At 35.6% G+C, this 20,818-nt stretch overlaps 1 protein-coding gene across 1 annotated transcript; it reads right to left on the minus strand.

Moving 5' to 3' along the window:
• Positions 1 to 14,595: 14,595 nt before the first annotated feature.
• Positions 14,596 to 20,546, minus strand: LOC108360111 (solute carrier family 22 member 3). Its single transcript, XM_017612274.1, has 6 exons — positions 19,762 to 20,546; positions 17,356 to 17,510; positions 17,111 to 17,279; positions 15,465 to 15,787; positions 15,272 to 15,406; positions 14,596 to 15,158 (listed from the first exon to the last, which is right to left on the minus strand). Exons 1-6 carry the CDS (start codon positions 20,544 to 20,546, stop codon positions 14,596 to 14,598), a joined length of 2,130 nt encoding a protein of 709 aa, XP_017467763.1.
• Positions 20,547 to 20,818: the final 272 nt, after the last annotated feature.

Below are 20,818 nucleotides of genomic sequence, written 5' to 3' on the forward strand. Positions count from 1 at the left end.
ACTCAATTGAGCCGTCAAACTACCTACATACGCACGCACAGGCACACATGCATAAGTCATCTAAGCAAATTGACCTTTCTTTTCGCCAATTTCGTTGCGTGCGCTCATTGTCAAGTGCGAAATACATATGTATGTATGTAACAATTTCTTTTCGCATCCTAATAGATATATGTACATATGTACATATGTGTGTACGTACATTAGGGATATTTTTAAAAATGGGGGGTACTAAAATGTGGTAGCGCTGTATTTGCATGTATGCTATCGGGGTATAAATTTAGTGATATCGTAGTTGGTATGCATGCAGAATTATCGAAGTCTGTATGTAAATATAAANTATTTTCTTTTTGCAAACAAGCGGCGCTTTTGCCTTTATTAAACACACTCAATTGAGCCGTCAAACTACCTACATACGCACGCACAGGCACACATACACAAGTCATCTAAGCAAATTGGCCTTTCTTTTCGCCAATTTCGTTGCGTGCGCTCATTGTCAAGTGCGAAATATATGTGTATGTAACAATTTCTTTTCGCGTCCTAATACATAGACATATGTACATATGTATGTACATATGTGTGTACGTACATTAGGGATATTTTTAAAATGGGGGGTACTAAAATGTGGTAGCGCTGTATTTGCATGTATGCTATCGGGATATAAATTTAGTGATATCGTAATTGGAATGCATGCAGAATTATCGAAGTCTGTATGTAAATATAAAATTCCCTTTGTTGTTACATTTATCTATATTTTTCTCGATATCTTACCCGTTATCGATAAATTTATCGATTTTTGTTTGGTTATCGATTACCATAGTACTATTACCATTTAATTTTTGCCACAGCACTTTGACATTTGTATGTATTTGTACATAATGTTATAGATATTGATAGTATTGGCGCCTTCGATGTAATTTAGTACCACTATCGATACATTTATCGATTCTAATTTCATCACTATAGATAAATTACATACATAATTGTTGATTTTGTCATCGATATTTTTGTCTATTTCGATAACAATATGCATATATATCTGACAATACGATTATCGGTCGAAATCGTTTAGGCAAATACAGCGCCGATAAAAAAAAAAGAGGAGTTCTGGATACATTTATTGATATTGTTATCAATCTTTTTCTCTACAAATGCTTTCGGTATCCATACGGTTAACGGTCTATGTACATAAATATCGATTATAATATATTGATATCAACAATAATAGTTTGCTTACGAGTATCTTTTGATATACATATGTATTATGAGCCTCCCTAATATTGTCTACATAAAACTATATATATATACACTCTACATACATAAGTACATAGTATGTACAAGTCAGCATCTACATATGTATATATTTATGTTATTATTTTGAAGAAATTTGTATGCTTTCTTTAATTACAGACAGTGTCTCATAAATGTCAACGGCAAAGTGTCTGTCCACACATGAAATTTTAATTGCTGCAAATTAGAATTTTATGGCATACAAAAAAAAAATCTTGCAATTAACAAGGTGCCAAGCCAAGTGTATCTCAATTAGCTTAGGCTGTGTGCTGTCAGGTACTTGTTAATACTGGAAAATATTTGAATATTTCGGCATAACGAGTAGTACATAAGTACATATATATGTATGTATGTACATTAGTCCTCATAGCTGCATAAAAAGGTGATGGCGATGATCTCTCTGAAATTTAAAACAATAGAATTAAATTATTTCTTTAATTAAAAAAATTAGCACCTTCGAGCCTCGTTTCCAGTCAAGTCAATTCAATAAATTTTAGTGAGGTCATTCATGTGGTTCTTGGTTGTAATAAAATAAAGGATAGGAGTGAATATATCAAAATAATTAGTAGCTTAAAATATTGTTATGGGAGATGTAGAAATAAATTGGAAATACATATGCACTTTAGTCCGCCGTTGAGGTTGAGTTGAGGTGGAGCAAAATTCCATTGCCATGTGGCTACCACGTATGGCTTCCAACGTTTAGTTGTGGCCATATATCCATAGAATATCTCATTTATTATTATTTTGTTCCACAACTTCTGACGTCCAGCCCCCCAAACGCAAAAAATAAAAATAAAAATCAGCACCAAGGTTGCGGAAGCCCATAGAAACGGGACACCTGCAGCGTTAAGGCCTTCTTACAAGGAAGGAACAAAGATTTCAATGGAGTACACACCCTGTAAAGCGACAGCGACCCACAAGGATCGATGTTCGACTTTAGACCATCGAGTCGTAAGGTTGTATACAGATGTAGTTCATAAAATAACCGAATGCGGTTGAAGGACGACACTCAGCAGAAATCTTAGAGATATTCCGAAAGTTTAAACCAAGCATACACATTAGGGTGGTCCAAAAAAAAAGTAATATCGAAATTTTAATGCTCCAACCCCCAGGATTGTTAATTAAAATATATTGAGAGGTAGCTCAAAGCGCCTAAAGTTTTCTATGTATTTTATGGAGGAGGAAAAAATTGATCGAAATGGTGTGGAATTCTTGAAAATCATAATTTTTCGATCGGATGGCTAAAACCCAGTTGTTTATTTAACAATTATTTTAATATTAACTATTTTTGATAGGTCCCCAAAAATCGCACAAAATGTAATGGGGCCCATAAAGAATCGTTAGCATTAAAAAATGGTAAAATAAACAATCGGGTATTATTTTTGAAAGTTTCCTGAAGAGAGAGTTTTCCGTTCGAATAATATTTATTTTCAATATTTTATTATTTCTACGAAAATTTGTTTTCCCATTTAAATAAAATACATGAACAAAATTTGAGCGACCTCAATACAGCACAATTTAAACTCCAGGGCTATCACCGAAGCCATCGTAGAAAATCCACGAATTCGAATACATGGGTTTTTGGGTTTTTATTTTCTCGGGTTGTTTCATGATGTTGATGTTTCAGCTATAGAAATATATCCAAGATAGGTCCCGACCTTTTGCACCTATTTGTATGATCAGTGTGAAAGTGTTAGTTGACGCAGCGCAGTAAAAAGTAAAAATGTAATACTAAAGTTTAAAAGAGCGCCAAAAGCCATAGGGACGATCTATTTTAATTTTGTAAAATAGGTTTGTTCTTTTACAAGTGAGTTCTATATAAAGTATAATTTTGAATTATTTAATATGTGCAACTGATTAGTATTTCATAAAATCTTCAAGTGAATTTTTTAATAAAAACGGGTTAAAAAAAAGTCATAAATCATTTTCTCCATGTTTCACCAATAAAAAATTTATGTTTATTTCAAGATAGTTATATTTTAAAATATAATATTAAATATTGAATCCGATCGCACCATATAATATTGAAATTTTTTCTGAAGATGACTTTTTAAAACTATTGTTTGCAACCAATTCAGTAGCATTTTGATTTAAGAATTTTATATACAAACTTAAAAAAACAAATTTAACTCAATACTACGTGAATTTAATAAATATTTTTTAAATTAAACACATTTCTTTTAATTTCAGGCGCCATATTGTATAGGCCATTTTGTTTTTAGTTATTTTGATTTCAGAATTTGCGATCCCAACAACTCTTAAATAATATAGTAATAAGCCCTTCTTATTAATATGTTTAACAAAATTATTGTGTTTAAGGTTTTGGGCGCCATATTGGATCGGCAATTTTGGTTTTTTGTTATTTTGACTTCAGCGGCTTCAAAAACCCCTGTAAACCAGAATTAATATCAATATACTAATTTTTTAAATTATGAGCACAAAATGGGTATAAAATATCACTGTGCGCCACCCAGCAGTGGCTATGGCCGACTGAGTAAAGCACTACATTTATTTTATTTTACTTTTTTCTTTTTTAATATGTTTTTTTTTTTAACTTTGGGTTCTATTCTTAAAAAAAAATATTCATTTTTAAATTCATTTTTATGATATTAAAGTAATTAGGTTTCTTTCGTAATAAATTGTTGTTAAACTAATATTTCCTCTCTTCATAAAAAATTTATAATAAATTTATTTACTTCTCCACTTACACAAATATACGGAACTATAGCGAACTATAACAAATATTGAGTATAATAAATATTTACTATTAACAAATAATGCAGCTTTTTTGCAATATTTTTAAGATTCAGCAATTTTAAATTTTGTTCCGACAGCAGAAACTCGTCGTAGAGTATCTGTACGAATCTTCGTTACGAACGGAGTCAATACGAATTTCGAATATACGTTCGTAGCTATGCGGATTCAGTAATAGCAGTTTCGTAGATTTCACGAAGATCGAACCTACGATGGCTTCAGTCATAGATCTGCTCTTCTCTTTGGCCTCCAGGAAAAAAGGGTTAAAATGATTGTGCTGAAGTGTTATGAACTGTATATAACTCTTTATCGATTACTTTCAGATATTCTTTTTATCTGTTTTCACAAGAAACCAATGATAATGAATAAGTGGCATGATGAATTTGCATTTTTGCTGACATATTTGTTTATAAACCAAAAAATAATTTCCATTAATACCGATACTAGTTAGTCTTCCAGGAATATGAATTTATCTACTACCAATTTAACTACATAGTAGCCAGACCTATGTATTATCTCTGACGGTGAACGCTCTGAGTTTAGTATCTTATCTATGACGTTCAGAAAGCATTCAATATTTTTACAAGAATATTTAAAAAGTAATTTGAAATTTAATCTGCTATAAATAAACATATGGTGGTATTATTTTCATATATTTATTTATTCAAAGCTGTGTATTGTCAAGTATATAATTAAGCATTTGCTTGATTGACATGGTCACGACGTATGACATTCAAGTGGCGCACGTGTTTGATTACCAAAATGTTTGCCTAACATTCTTAGTACCGATAGCAACTAAATACTTTTAGTGCTAGAAAACCTCGGATGAAAAGTAATAATTTTGCGCCTTTATTTTATCAAATACATTTCTTCTTCTTTGAAATATATTTTATGCTAGATTTTGCTCGCGCTCTCGCGTTACTCCTCAATATAGGGATAAAAAGATACGAGTAAATACAATTACATACTCGAAACTTTTTATTCGATACCAAATAATTTTGGTAACGATACTTTTGAACCAAGTAGCGAGTAGGTGTCAAAAAACAAATTCATTTGAAGACCTTGAGCAAAATGCAAGGAAATACATGTTGTTGTAAGCGACTTTCATCTGAACAGGGTCTATTCTTCGCGCTGAAAAGACTAGCGGAAAATACTTAAGGTATTGGGAGTCTAACTCTTTTTTTCAGATATAGTTAACTTATGATATAAAAAACCTATTTAGTTAATAAGGAGTACCTTCATAGCCAAAAGTATCAATATGAGTAGATATCGATACCTTGTTGATGTCTGTTGATACTAATTTCAATTAAAAGTATCGATACCTACATTTCATGTATAAGAATTATTTTAACTAAATCAGCTGTTTCCGTATGAGAAACAACTTATTTCCGGAGTTAGTCTCTATAGATACGCATGAAATAGAGAGAGCCAAAACAACTAACCTAACAAATTCATGGCGTTAAAAGGATTCTCCCATTTGGAAAAATTTGTATTCCAAATCCGATCAAAAATAAATAAATGGATTAAATAAAACTCTCTTCTCTGACAAACCTAGTTTATAATCAACATTTTCTACTCATTTTGTTTCATTTCAGTGTAAGGTTTTCAGTTTCTGTGTAAGTTTACCATGAATATTTCCAATTTTTAAGCAGCAGCCCGTGGGTTTATACCTTTTTGAGTATAGATAATCAACTTCAGGGTAATTTTTTAGAGAATTCAATGCCCTACAAAATATGCTTAATAAAAAATGTATCTCAAACGGTTTAAAGAGCTATAACAGTTTTGGCTCACCCTAATATGTACGAATATAATTTTAATTTCATATCAATGCAAAATAGTTACAAAAATTTTATGAAACATAAACGGAAAAATTGATTTACATAAATTTTGGAAATGTGGCAACTCTTTTATAAAGTACTTGCAAAATAATTTGGTGTAAATACATATGTTAGGTACCTTGATGCAAAATTTCACTCAATTAAATAGCCATTTAAAATTAGACTTTCAGCACTGAAAGCTCTTTGAAAATGTTTTGGAGAAAAAGCTTTCTTTCAACTTCTTTCATTTGACATCCTTATTTTAATTTTTCATTTAATTTCTATTTAATTTGGACTGGGAATTTATAACTGGTGGCAACACTTCTCACAAGGAATTGAGAAATAAAGCTTACTTAAACGTAACGTTTAGACACCCTATTAAAATATTTCGGTTAACTTGCTAATAAAATTAGTTCTGAGTTTCGAAACAGGTGGCAAGCATCTTTAAAATCATTTTCGAAGCAAAGCTCTCTTAAACTTCTCTATCTGACACCCATTTTAAATTATTTTATTAAACTGCTAACTACTAAATTTGTTTTGAATTTCTAAACGGATGGCAACCCTCGTCTTTAACTTGTTATCAAATTACTTTGAATTTCTAAACAGGTGGCAACTCTTTCACAAATTTTTTCGAAATAAATTTTTCCTCAAGTTCTCTCATTAGATACGCAATAAAATAATGGGAGTATTCTGGTTTTCGTACGAATCGAAAATTTTGAAATTTTTGTATAGAAAATGATAGGAAAATTTCATGATTTTCGATTCGTACGAAAACAAGAATACGCCCCAATATTTCATTTAACTTGTTAACTAAATTGACTTTGAATTTCGAAACAAGTGCAACCCTTTCACAAATGTTTTATAAAGCTTATAAGCTTTCTGGCAGTTCTAGAAAATTTTGGGATGGTCCGAAACGATTTATGGCGACCGGAACTTATCGCCTCCAATTAATATATGTATCATGCAGATTATTCCTTTACCAACTAAATCATTTCTAATGTTATTTTTTATTCTTAGTGCTTTCGACTGGGTAGGAGTGTGATGTACAATATGTTTGCACGAATTTTCTTCATTCTTTATTAAATTTGTTTTGCAGGCAAGTAGACTGCGGCATTGTGACATCTTCTGCTCCATTTTTCTTTCTTTCTCACGTTTGGTATTTTCTTATCTCAGAATTTTGGCCCGTGTTAATTATTTGTTTTTTTTTTTTACAGAAAATCTATCATAATCGCTGATAGGATATTGCCGTTATCATTTTTAATTTGCATTAATTTTATTCTATTATTAATAAAATTATGCCATTTTACGTATATCACTAAAGTTACTTGAATGCTATTCGGATTGAAGTGTAGACAGATATGATTAACCTTCATATGCTCTAAAAAAAAACTTGCATCGTCGACCCTCCATTCGCTCCATTTTTATTTGCAGTTGGACCTGGTTAGATTTTTGTAATCCACGTAGGAATGTACTAAATTGTATAAGGGAAAAAGCTAAAAACCCGAAAAAAAATCTCAAAACGCTAGATTTCCCGCTTCCCGCAATATATCATTTCCATCCGCTAAATGGACTTCGAAAAGCCAGATTTGACGGGAAAACAGCTAAATTGGCATCCAGAGTAAACCACCGCTAACAACCCACTCGGGGTTCAAAGTATCAATAGACAATGCAATGCATGAATAAATATTTATAAGCATAATTCAACGACATTTAATTAAATTAAAAATTTCACCACTTAATTATCGCCTAGACGCATAAGTGCTTCAATTGATATTTAAATAAAATACATACCATCAATTGAATGGTACTCGTACTTGTTTAGGCCTCCTCTAAACTGACTCTGAGCAGAATCAATAATAAATAAATAAAAATTAGTTTACTGAGATACTTGAGACTTGAATTGCCTCATCGCAGCTAATTTGATAAGTACTTATGAATATTTCCTTACTTGTAGATATGTATGTATGTATTGAAATTGGGATCAATGCTAAGCGAAGGCTCTAATTGCGTTTAGTGTTTTTTTAGTCACAAACATCGAACTTCAGACACTTCTCCGCACCGATATAGCGCCGCATTTCCGCGCCGGNACGGGAAAACAGCTAAATTGGCATCCAGAGTAAACCACCGCTAACAACCCACTCGGGGTTCAAAGTATCAATAGACAATGCAATGCATGAATAAATATTTATAAGCATAATTCAACGACATTTAATTAAATTAAAAATTTCACCACTTAATTATCGCCTAGACGCATAAGTGCTTCAATTGATATTTAAATAAAATACATACCATCAATTGAATGGTACTCGTACTTGTTTAGGCCTCCACTAAACTGACTCTGAGCAGAATCAATAATAAATAAATAAAAATTAGTTTACTGAGATACTTGAGACTTGAATTGCCTCATCGCAGCTAATTTGATAAGTACTTATGAATATTTCCTTACTTGTAGATATGTATGTATGTATCGAAATTGGGATCAATGCTAAGCGAAGGCTCTAATTGCGTTTAGTGTTTTTTTAGTCACAAACATCGAACTTCAGACACCTCTCCGCACCGATATAGCGCCGCATTTCCGCACCGATATTACTTCCTCACGTATGTAGATATGTATGCACTTACTTATCTACGTCGCCTAATTATTATCTTTTTTTTCACGATTGTCTTTTCCGCCATAGCTTAGTTCAGATTCGAGTACTTACTTCCGTGTCGATGTCTTCATTTGTCAATTAAAAATTAATCTGAAGTTTGTCATTGGCGGCTGTTAATTTTTAATTAGAAAAAATGCCCAATACAAGTTTTTTCAACTGGTGCATAGAGGGATATGAACTTAATTAATATTTATATCCAAAGGAAAGGGTCAGATTAACACCTAAATACATGTACATAGATACATACCCTGCAAACCATTTTTTTTTTTATATTCAGCATTGTAGAGAAATTTTAAAGAATTCGTAAAGATCTCATCCGATTTTTTGCCGAATTTTCTAAAATAAAATGAACTGTGCACACTTCCAATCTTTTACGAAATTTCAGAAGAAAGTCGGTAAAGCAATGAAAATAATGCTGCTATGTTAAAAATTTCTTGCAGAATTTTCTTTATTTTTCGTACAGGAATTTCTTTACGAGTTCGAGTCAACCACTTCATATACTTTTTTTTTGAAGACTCGTAAAAAAATCTTTACAGAAATGAGATACTCCTAAAGATTGCAGGCTATATACAGTAAGCATTCATATGTATGTAGGTGTATGNTTATTAGAATGTTTATCTTTTTAGGTGTGCTCATCCTTAAGTTATTTGTTTTTGTTATTTTGTGGTTTATAACAATTATATTCAACAATTTTATTGAGCTCGAGGCCGTTTTTAATGAAAACTTGTTGTNTTTTTTGATTACGCGATAATTTCTTCCTCTTCAATGCAGAAGGTATTTTTTTTAACTAATGCAGTCAGAGTTTTTGGCATTGAATTGGTTAAAAAAAAAAAGAAAAATCGAACCCATTGTTATACCATTATCAGACCATGTTTAAAAGTTGCAGAATAAGGGACAGTTTCTTAGAAAAAAATTAAAAGAAAATTCAACAATTTTTATTGAGCTTGAGGCCGTTTTAATGAAAACTTATTGTGGAAAAGCAACAATAATTTGAAAAAATGGTAGAAGTGATAGCTATTTCGGAAATCACCACATTTCCTCATCAGACTTCTTTCAGTAAGATTCGAACCGGCGATCCCGCTGACTCAGCCAGTTACTTACGCACTGTGCTAAGTTCGCCTTGTAAATTTTTGCATTTTTTTCCACTATTTCATTTGTTCAGCCAACTACAATCAAGCGCATCTATTCCGCTGCAATTCACACTTCATCATGTGGTTGTTGGTTTTGTTGGTTTTTGTTAATTTTAAGAAAATCGTTAAAAATTGTATATCAAAAATTTCAAAATTTTATAGAAATACGGGCTTGAAAATTTTTCGATTATATATTCCAGAAGTATTTTGGAAACAAAAAATTCAATAATAAAATAGACGGTAAATTTTTACATAGTTATCGGCATTTAAAACACCGGACCTTTTTGTTCAAATTGGATAACGGCTGGACAAAAAATAAATAAAGAAAAAAAGGGATGTGTGGTACTATAACACCAAAAAATTGTGAAAAAACTAAAGATGCAAAAGTCAAATGGTGTCCGAATAAGGCTGGAATACCCCATATACATACGTACATATGTATTGTTAATCCCAGAATGGTAAACATGTTTTTAGCCCTTTAATGGTAAACATCGCCTATGAGGGTATCTTTTTAAAATTCAAACAGAAGCAAAAGCGTATTTACAAAAATAAATAAAAAACTGTTATTTTTTTGTACCTGAAATATGTTACAGTCATATAAGTAGATCACACTTTTAAATGGATGGTATACAGAGATCGTTTGTAAAAATATAAAAAGGAAATATTTCCGCTCGAGATATATTTGTGAGATTTCGTTTGCTTAAAGATTTTAGATCAACTTAAATTAAAAAAGGAATATAAAGTCTATAAAAGGAATATCAAGTCTACGGCACAGAAAAAAAAATTCTATTTAAAAATTAATAATAATAAAAATAATAATAGATTGGCGCTTTCACATATGCTAGTGTTTGGCGGAGCTTCTCCTCCGATTTGTGTGTTGTCCCACAAAGGGGAGGGACCCCTACAGTTTTACGCCGAATTCGAACGGCGATTGTATTTTTATGAGAAGCTGTTTTTCATGGCAGAAATACACTCGGAGGTCTGCCATTGCCTGCCGAGGGGCGACCATTGTTAAGAAAAGCACATTTTTCTAACTTTTTTTGCGATGTTGCTTTGACCATGGCTTGAACCCACGCTGTGGCCGCCTTTGAAAAAAAAAAATAACTTTATTGGTAAACATTGCCTCATAGTCGACACACGTATGAACATTTCAGCAATACAATGGTGCTGAACAAAACAACACTTAAACTTTATGTCAACAGCAGAAAAATTATACGTACGTCAAAAGCGCATACCCGGGTATGCAAATACATTTTGTATGGGAAACGGTATTGTGTTGTGACGAAAATGTGAATATTTAACACATTTATTTTAATATCACTAAGTGTTTATTGTTATTTTCTAAAGAAATGTGTTTATTTAAAATACGTGAAGTAATATTTGAGAAATATGTTATTCTACTGTATAAATAATGAGTTTTTTAGAACACACTCTATAATCGTTGGTTTTGAATGTATGCATAGTGAATTGTTTGGGTACAAAACATATATGATTATTGAAACAGGGCTTTAACAGGTAGACGCAAATAATTCTTGTTATATTTTTTGTTACATCAGGTAGTTCAAAACTTGAATGAACCTGAGCAATTTGTAGGCAAAATAGTACTTCACTTGAATCCATGTAGTGCGAACTTGGAAAAGTGTTACGCAACGAAATAAAATTTGTAAAAGTAAAAATGGCTTACTCCACGAAAACTTTGTGCACTCAAGCCTGAGGAACAGCAAGGATACATTTGACAGAGGTTAGAAGATTTAGGAGAGGAAAATAGTGACGACGAGCATTTGGTATCTGAATATATTGTGGACGATAACGAAGATAATGTATATCCAGTTGACTCTGATATAGACGAAATCTAGTTATCCGAATACGACCCGTAAGATCATGAAGAACTTGACGATATACCGGGGAAACTATACTGCCAAAGAAGGAACAATTTGAGCTGCTCCACCACCACAAACTGACAGATTCCGGACCCACATAATAAACCACTGTGGTCTTTTCAAGGATGCATTGGACAACCGAAGTAAAAGTTCTTAAGAAGAAACCGCTGTTGATATTAGATTACAACCAAAGCAAATGTGGCGTTGATAACATAGATATGTAGATGCCTTGCAGAATGTTCAACCTAGCAGCCTTAGGCATTTTTTATAATAATCTGGATATGGCTGTATTTACTACGCACATAATTTACGTGGAGAATTGCCCACACCTGAAGGCCTCTAAAATCCGAGGTAGGATGTGCCTTCATCAACTTAGCGAGCACCTGACGAAACCTGAAATAGCAGAAATAGGAGCTACCAATAGTCGAATAACCAGAATATTCTCTCCCTCTCTCTCGGTCCAGGTTGTCCAATCGCACTCAGACTTGGGAATGTAACGTAAAACACGTTTGTTGAGGATATCATGAAATTTCAAGTCAATCCGATGTCTAGTTTCCAAGATATATCAGTTTCAAAACGTAAAACATACCCGGGTATGTTGCTGTTGACATAAAGGTTAACTGAGTTGGCACCAGTGTTGCCAGGTCATTGAAGTGAGAACTGTCAGTTTGGCTCTCAAAAAACGTCATTTGCATGTAAAAATCGTCAACATATAAACAATTTTAATGAACAGAACCAGGAAGCTCTTTCTTTCTGTTTCTACACTAGTACAGCAGAGTGTCATCCAATCACGAAGTGGTGTAACTACAGGATGTCAACAAAATGAAATGGCGAAAATTATGTCATATGTTTTTTCGTTTTCACATCCTGATATACCAAAAAGCAATAACAAAATACACGGGACTTTTACGTATATTGCAATTGCTACCACCTTTATGGATGCAGAAATAGTTTAGACGTTCTCTGTTCTGGGACACCCTAATGCACATACATACATATATGTATAATCTTAATATTAAAAGTAAGCTGAAAAACGATGAAGTGGTTAATGAAACAAATGCAAATAAATTGTTAAAAATTGTCCATCAATAAAAATATCTATTTTGTTGTTTCATGCAAATTGAATAGTCACATATGTATATATAGAGTATGTTCAATTTGCCTCATATGAGATGAGCGCAGAAACCTGCACATTTTCACAAAAATTTCACTTTTTAATCAGAATCTTAAAAAAAAAAAATTGGTACGCAATTTAATTCTAGTCTAATGACATGCAAGTTTCAAGCTGCTAAAAAATCCCATATATACATTCTCTGATAAAAGTTCATCACTGCCCAGCGACTTAAAACATATGGCGTCCTCTAGCGTGAATTTTTATTACATATCCACTTACAGCTATCAGGGCCATCTGTCGAGTAAACGTATTCAGCAATTCACTTTATACAAGGAGTTTAAAACGGAAAAGGTCTAATGCCTACTTTTAGGCGTTGCTGCTATGCTAGTAGAGAATGATAATGAAATCAAAGAATTGGCTATAATTTTTTAAATTTTAGTTTTGTTATAAAGTAGAAATGCGCCAAAAATTGCAAAGTAAACAGGAGAGGGGAAAATGAAAGCAAACCAAATAACGTCCATTGCTGGCAAAACGAAAGTGTCGAAAGCGTGCGGCTGTCTTTTTATTAAAATAGAAGTGAAACAATGTTCAATAATAGTTATGCCAAAAGTACGTAAATGCATCTCGTTCGTGACAGCATTCCAGGTGAAGGATACAATACCACGAAACCAGGAATTCGCAAAGTTTATATGTTTTAGCCTTTAATTTCGCTCAGACATTTATTATAGCCATGTTTTTCAAATTTTTAAATATTACTTAGGCCAGGACATGAAAACTTTAGCATACCATAAAATAAAATCTGCAAATCCATCGCATGTATGTATACTTTTAGAAAATATTAACAAAGTCCGGGCTGGTTTGAATTGTCCCAAAATTGTCGCACAGTGTTATCTGAGAAAAAAATCATTGCTTTCTGTACTCCCTCTCAATCTCTAGCATTTCCGCTTGGAATATGCTACCAAAGTTAGGTACTCAAGCGAGAGATATCCAGCATTTCAGAGAACTCCCCGCACTCACACCATGACCCATTTTGGATCTATCGGTCACATAAATGCCAGCATAATTCTCATCGATAACGCTGGCTCTACTCTAATTGCGTCAGAAGTGGATTTCATCTGAAAGATTTTCTTGAATTCTAGCGTAGAGGGTATAAAGTCTAATGGGTTTCCTAAGTATAATAATAGATTGGCGCTTACACATATGTTAGTGTTTGGCCAAGCTTCTCCTCCGATTTGTGGCGTGCGCCTTGATGTTGTCACACAAAGCGGAGGGACCTACAGTTTTACGCCGACTCCGAACGGCGATTGTATTTTTATGAGAAGCTGTTTTTCATGGCAGAAATACACTCGGAGGTTTGCCATTGCCTGCCGAGGGACGACCGCTGTTAAGAAAAAACCTTTTTTTCTATATTTTTGCGATGTTGCTTTGACCAGGGTTTGAACCCAGGCATTGTGGAGTGGAAGCGCGCACTGCTTACCACTACACCACAGCGGCCGACGTTTCCTAAGTATAGCAACTTAAAATTATGCCCATACTGCTTCGATTTCCAACAGCCTTACTTTTTCATTCAAATTTCAGAGTTCACTGCTATTTCGCATTCATTAAGTGATCTTCGCTTATGCAGAGATTTGGAAGGTTCTTAGGCCTTTGTTGTAAATGCAGCAGGATCTAGTTGATATTGCTGGATTGAAGAACTTTTTGCTCTACTTGCTTAACAGGTTATTCACCAGTGTGTTGTACTTTTCTCCTTTGGAAATATGCTTGAATATTAGCCAGCTTACAGGTTCTCCAATTTGCTGCTGAACCTACCTTACCAAAGCAACAGATATATCACATAAAAATAATACTCGTAAATTTATTAAAAGTAATAATCTTATAAACTATTTAAAGAAACTCTATACTACACATACACACGTAGGTACATAGGCAAGTTATACACATAAGTCGAAGACTACCAACTTCTCAGCATTTTGGCTTTTCTTCCACTTTTTGCTCACATTCTGTCGCCTCACTTTCTGATGCCGCAACATCCTGCTCCATTATTGTCTCGAATTGAGTATTTACTAACCACAAATCCGATATGCTTATCGTTAGATCATTCTCATAAAATCCCGAATTTGTATAACCACTCGAACTGCCAACGGTACTAGTGGAGGCACGACGCAATAGCTCCAACGAAGAGTTGCGACGATATGTGTTCGGCGTCGGCACCTTCGCTATACGCGGCTGTTCTGTATTCCGAAAAGAGCGATCGAGAAAGCAAAGTAAGATACCAGTTGCCAATGCTAACGAAGTTAGAACAGTGATGGGAATTAAATTGTGTATTTGCATTGTGACGGATATAGATGGACCAAAGATGAGCCAAAAGCGGCTATGTATGAGCACAGAGAACATCAATAGAGCACGTTTTTCAGGCGACACAATTTCACCGGTGCACGTTGCAAGCACAGCAAATGTAACGGCATTCGCGAACTTCAGAAACATCCAAAAGAGCATTTCAATAGCAACGCGACGACTAGATTTCACTGAAATTGTAGAAAGGGAGAGAGTGCGGGAGATAGACAGAGTGAGGGCGAGAGAGAGAAAGAGAGTAAGCTAGCAGAATTATTTTTTTTTTTTAGATTTTCACTTTACTTACATGAACTCGGCACGAGCCAGATCAGGTAGGTGACAGTGCCTGCAACGATCATCAGCTGGCCGCACCAAAGCCAACGACGTCTAGTGTAGAGTATAAAGTAGAGCCCCAGGAAAATGCCGAGTATCTCAGAGAAGCCTAACAGAAGTAAATTCATAAATTTTGTACTCGGTACTCTGCTTCATTTTCAACTTACCCACGCATGCCGTATTGACGTGTATGTACTCCATGCCCAGTGATCTGATCATTAGTAGCATAACATTGTGCAAGATTATAGCGCCCACCCAAACACCGTGCATGCAATAGATATATTTGCGCTCGGTGCTCTTGTCCCAAATTGACCAATAACGTGGCGCATCCGCATCCATTTGTTGTAGCTGCTTGGCGTAGCTAGCTAATTTACTATCCAGATCTAATGGTATTGAGCGGTTATTGAAAGCGGCAGAATTCAATAGTTGTTTCAATGCTCGATCCAACTTATTATGGCGTAGTAGCCAGCGCGGTGAATCAGCGATCCATCTATGTAAGCGAATAAAGTGTTTCAAATAAAATAATTTTATTAAAAAGTTTGTTAGATACAAATAGAATCCCAGACCGGGTAGTGGCGAAATTTCTTAGCAAGCTAAGAGCACGGGACACAATTCATGGGCACAATATATTGTCATCGCAGGTATAAGGGGTAAATTGGTAAGAGATGGGGCCTACCTCCTAAGATCAGTTTCTAGCTCCATGAAACCCTCTCTGGAGCGGGTATAGCAAGCTACCCTAATAAAAATCAGTGGGACACCTAGGTCTAGCCAATCCCGTTTTATCGAAGGTACGGCTAGCCCTGCCTAGATCGGCTAGTCGTCAAGCTAAACTAACGGGAGGCCCAAGAAGTGTTCGAGGCGCCTTAGTTGAGTAGCGTTTAGATGTCTAGCGAAAAGGTTTTGCACGTCGTGAGGTGACTCTCCGCACGCTGGACACCCATTGCGCACATCTGCATTTATCCTACTTAGGTAGGAATTTAACCTGAGCAGTATCCACAGTCAAGTTGGGCTATGGTGGTGCAATTCTATCGAGGCAGACAAAGTTCTGTAGGCAAGGGTTGGTAGCAGGCTTGGTGTTCACTGCAAATAACTTTTCCAACGACCTCCTGTCTATTGTGATCAATTCGTGTAAAATTTTCCAATGCCTACGACCAACCCAATGCTCTACCAACCATACATGTAGACTTCCTGTTCATTGTAGTGTTTTCCTAGGCAGAGACAGTTGGAATTAAGGAAGCAGTCGATTGGTTACTGGATCGCGAGACACCGGCAAGGAAGGTAAATATCTACTCTGGCAGCCAAGTGGCAAACATAGCCTTGGGCTCGCTCCCATTCAAATCTAGTTGGGGAATGTCTGACCTTTCTTTCAGCCGCTTGTGAGTTTCTTTGTCACATTTATATGGGTAACAGTCCACAGTTATAGTGAACTGCGTGGCACATAAGCTGGTCAGGAGAGGCACCGCGGTTCGGTGGACTAAGTCTAGATAGCTCCACTAGAGCATATGGTGCCGCGTAGTCTTTCTGGCTGAGAGTGACCAAGTGGCGGACTGAAGATCTCGTTGGACCCACAAAGCCGCCTTTCTCAATTCTTGTAAGATTATGGTCTGTATAAATAGCTGGGATGCAAAAATTTCACAAACCTAAAGCAGTTCTCCAGAAGCGACAACTGCCGGCTGTTGAACTGCGTTCTTGACATGCGGCGCTTTTCGCTATGGCTTCTCAGACCTTGAGAAGAAATTTTGTTTCACAATACTCGGAAAACTTATTCGATATTACATATGTAAATACGTTCGAGTAAATACTTTTTACTTACTTGTGCATGAAAACTAAAATAACCACGGATGAAGATATGGCCACATAAAGGTAACTCCAACTATCGAAAAATATCGAAATACCAGGTAGAAGAATTAATCCAATACCCCAGAATAACTCCGACAATGTAGTGACAATAGTTTTAGCGCGTCCAGCAGTGATGTCCATTACTAAAAGCAAAACGAAGAAGAGCATGAAAAAATATTAATATGTGAAATGAAAGCTGTCGAATATGGAGAAACTTACATATAACCTGACCGGCAGACATCATAACAGTACAAGCGATCGAAGTCAGGCAGCGGAAATAAATGTGAAGTTGAAAGTTTGTGACGAGACCAGTTATGCAACCGCAAAATATTTGAAATAGCATACCGACAAACATCAAATAATGTGGACTCACGCTGTGGTGCGAGGACGAAATAGACAAATGGAAAAGTTAAAACGGATCATTCAATTACGTGTAAATTAATTAACAGTCTTTTAAAGGTATTTACTTGAAACTGAGTACTTTGAATTTACTATCAAGAAATTGTATATTTTGAGTACCAATTTATTTCAATGTAAGGGTAGATTATTATTCTCATGCAAATGCATCCAAATTAGAGGTTTATTGAAATTATTATTGCACAAATTGGTGCATGAGAAGGGCATGTCCGGAGACATGAGGAAACCTAGCTTCCTACAGATGTAAAAAGATCTTCAAACTGGGAGTGAAACAAAAGCTTGTCCCACGTTTATCTCAATTCCAACGTATGGCGCGCAAGTATGGTGGCCGGCTCCGGAAAGAATCCATTACATTTAATTTTTTAGCTTGTTACTAAATATAAGTTGCGATCCCGTACGAGTCCGGGCTAGTCAGAATCAGTCAGATTTTACTGGAAATCGATCCCATACTCGGTTCTCTGAATATTGAGAGTACAAAAAAGAGAGTAAAAAAGGTCCTGTCTCTGTCAGAAGTTACCAGTATTAGTCCGAAGATTTTTTGCTGGCAAGTTCTGGTAAATGTGTCAATCGATCAGCTGTAGTGTGTGTTGGCAACCAAATTGTAAACAAAAGAAAAGTGCACTCTGATAATGCATGTTGAAAAGTATTTAATTACTTCTTTAAGTGGATTCTAATCAATTTGAAAGTATTTTTGGTTATTTATATGTGTGAGCTAAGTGTATTTATGTACCAAATAAGAAAAAATTTACAACCAAAATTTGGAGGTTATGTTGAAGTAGACAGAAGTTACCTTTTTTTTTTTACTAGAAAGCGATCCCGTACTTTCCAATGTTACTCTCTCGCTCTGAGTGAATTTTTATTTTTTGACAGTTTTACTAGTCCGAGTCCGAGGAATACGGGATTGCGCCTATTGTATTGACTACGCCAAGCAATACGTGCTTGGTTTTTCTCAGTCATAATGACGATCAGATTGAGAGTTATAAAATCCTTTCGCTTGCCTTTTTAACCGCTCCACATGCGAACAGTGCGCCTTTTCGGAACTATAAAGCTCCCGAGCCAGATTTTTTTTATAGATTTTTTAAAATACGCCAACAAAACCTGCCTGAGGAACCTTTTTGAGCATCTAAGGCTTACGGCAACAGACCCAACTGGTGGACCCCCTGCGGTAATAATTCTTCCACTTATTACTTGGCATTACCACCATTTATCGGCCTGATTAGGATAGGTTTCGATGATTGTCCCAGATAAGGGACTCATTTGGTCGTTTAGCAGAGTGTCCCTTCCCTGCAGGGAGTGACGTTAGCGTATACCCAACTTTAGTCTGTTTACGCAAACACTAGGGCTAACTATTAACTTTATATTTTGTTCGAAAACCCTAGCTGCTTTTTTGGGGCGATACCCGAAAAAAACAAATCAGCTTTGGATACTTTTGTATAACATGTCAACTAACTTATAACTAACTAATTTTGGACATAAAATATCAATAAAAACATTTTGTTATCATATTTTATTTATTTTTACTTTTTTACACTTCCATTTATTTAATTTATGTTCAACATTGCAAATTTATTTATTTGTTTACACATTCTGCAATAGGTGGTCCTACATTGGAATTCCGTCAGACATCGCCTATTTACTAATCGCTGTAGACAGGCCCATCTCCATTTGGACTTCCATTATGCTAGCATCACCCTTGTTTTAATTTGCTACCTATCGGAAACGAGTCTGAGGATTTTTTTAAAACACAAAGGGTCAAAAGCATAAGTACATTTTCACAGTGGTGGCCGACTAACCTAAACTAACAGCCTTTCCTTCACAATTCGTAACGCATTTAATGCCTCACAGCAAAGTCACACTTACATAACACCACATACCAACTGTGCTCTATTTCCTCTATATCCGCGATTGCAAAAATTTACTATATTTAGATACCAAGAAATAGTACAATAAATAACCTAATTATTACGCCCAACAAGTGTCAGTGAAATAGGGCAAAATGTAGAGAAATGCTAGTAAGCATTTTTACTCATTTGTGATTATCTGAAAATAGATTCGCAAAATTTCCGCTTTGCTGTAGAGTATTTCCAATTATCCCTATATAGATTTACGTTCACTAAACTTCATTCAATTAACACCTACGAGGACGCGAAAATTTCCGTACATTAGTTTTGCAAATAAATTTACTTAATTCCATTCATAGAACTTAACTGTTTGAGCGCGTGTTGTACAAGTAGAGCGCCCAAAAACGCGCCCAAGCCGTGAAAGGACTGCGTCATGGAGATCAGCAACTGGCGCGAACAAACCAAATCGAACTGAGACACCAGCGAAATATAATCGGAATTGTGCTCGAAGTGATCGCAAGGCAACACATTCACCGTCAGGCTCAGCGAACCGTTCGGCAATTGTACCACATTTGGCTCTTCGAAGGGATTTGAATAGTTGGCATGATTGGCAGCGAAATCGAGCTGTAAACGCTCCTCATAAATATTACAGGCATCCATATAGAAGCGGCGATCGGTGCCACGTTCATCAGATACCGGCGAAGGCATGCGCACCCAGGCCGGCGCTGTAGCTCTGCCATGTGGACCAGCACCGCTGACATTCATCTGAGCTGGCGGACGACAGAAGTAGTCGCCCTTTCGGGGCGTGGGCGCGGTGTAAATAATACAAGCCATAAACCAAGCAGAAGGTATTTTGCAGAGGAAGATCAGTAGTATGGTGCGGAGCTGCCAGCGACCAAAGTTGCCGCATACCTGCTGTACGATGTCAGTTGGCGCGTATGCGCATGTGGGTGCGGCAGCCGACTTGCTGGTGGGCAAATCAAAGCTTACTGTGCCAGCGCGTTCCGCTTTTGCTTTTGTGGCGTATTTACTATCAGCCGCGGTAGCTGGGTTAGTTGTGTCGCCGATGGAAAAGGTCACTGGTTTGTTCGCGTTAACTTTTGCTGCTCTACTTTCCTGTTTATTCATTGTTTTCGCTGCGGTCGAAGTCATTCTAACGACTATCTAACTGCGTACCTATCCAAACTCGATTGCAATGAATTAACCGACTAGTGCGAGTAACTTCCGAGAGCTTATCCGCGAGACTGTGCTGATGCTTCGATTAACTACCAGCTGCTGACATAGAAAATACGTACATACGTCTCAATTTGATCGCAAGCGATTTTTTGTTGGCTCTGTGCTCTGTGTGACAATTGATTATGTCGATACTCAGTGTTTATCCTTGTAATTAGTAGTGTCGCCCTCCATACAAATTAGTGTGAATT

Source organism: Rhagoletis zephyria, unplaced genomic scaffold (assembly GCF_001687245.7).
Source record: "Rhagoletis zephyria isolate East Lansing unplaced genomic scaffold, Rhagoletis_zephyria_1.1 Rzeph_scaffold_00520, whole genome shotgun sequence".
Taxonomy (NCBI): domain Eukaryota; kingdom Metazoa; phylum Arthropoda; class Insecta; order Diptera; family Tephritidae; genus Rhagoletis; species Rhagoletis zephyria.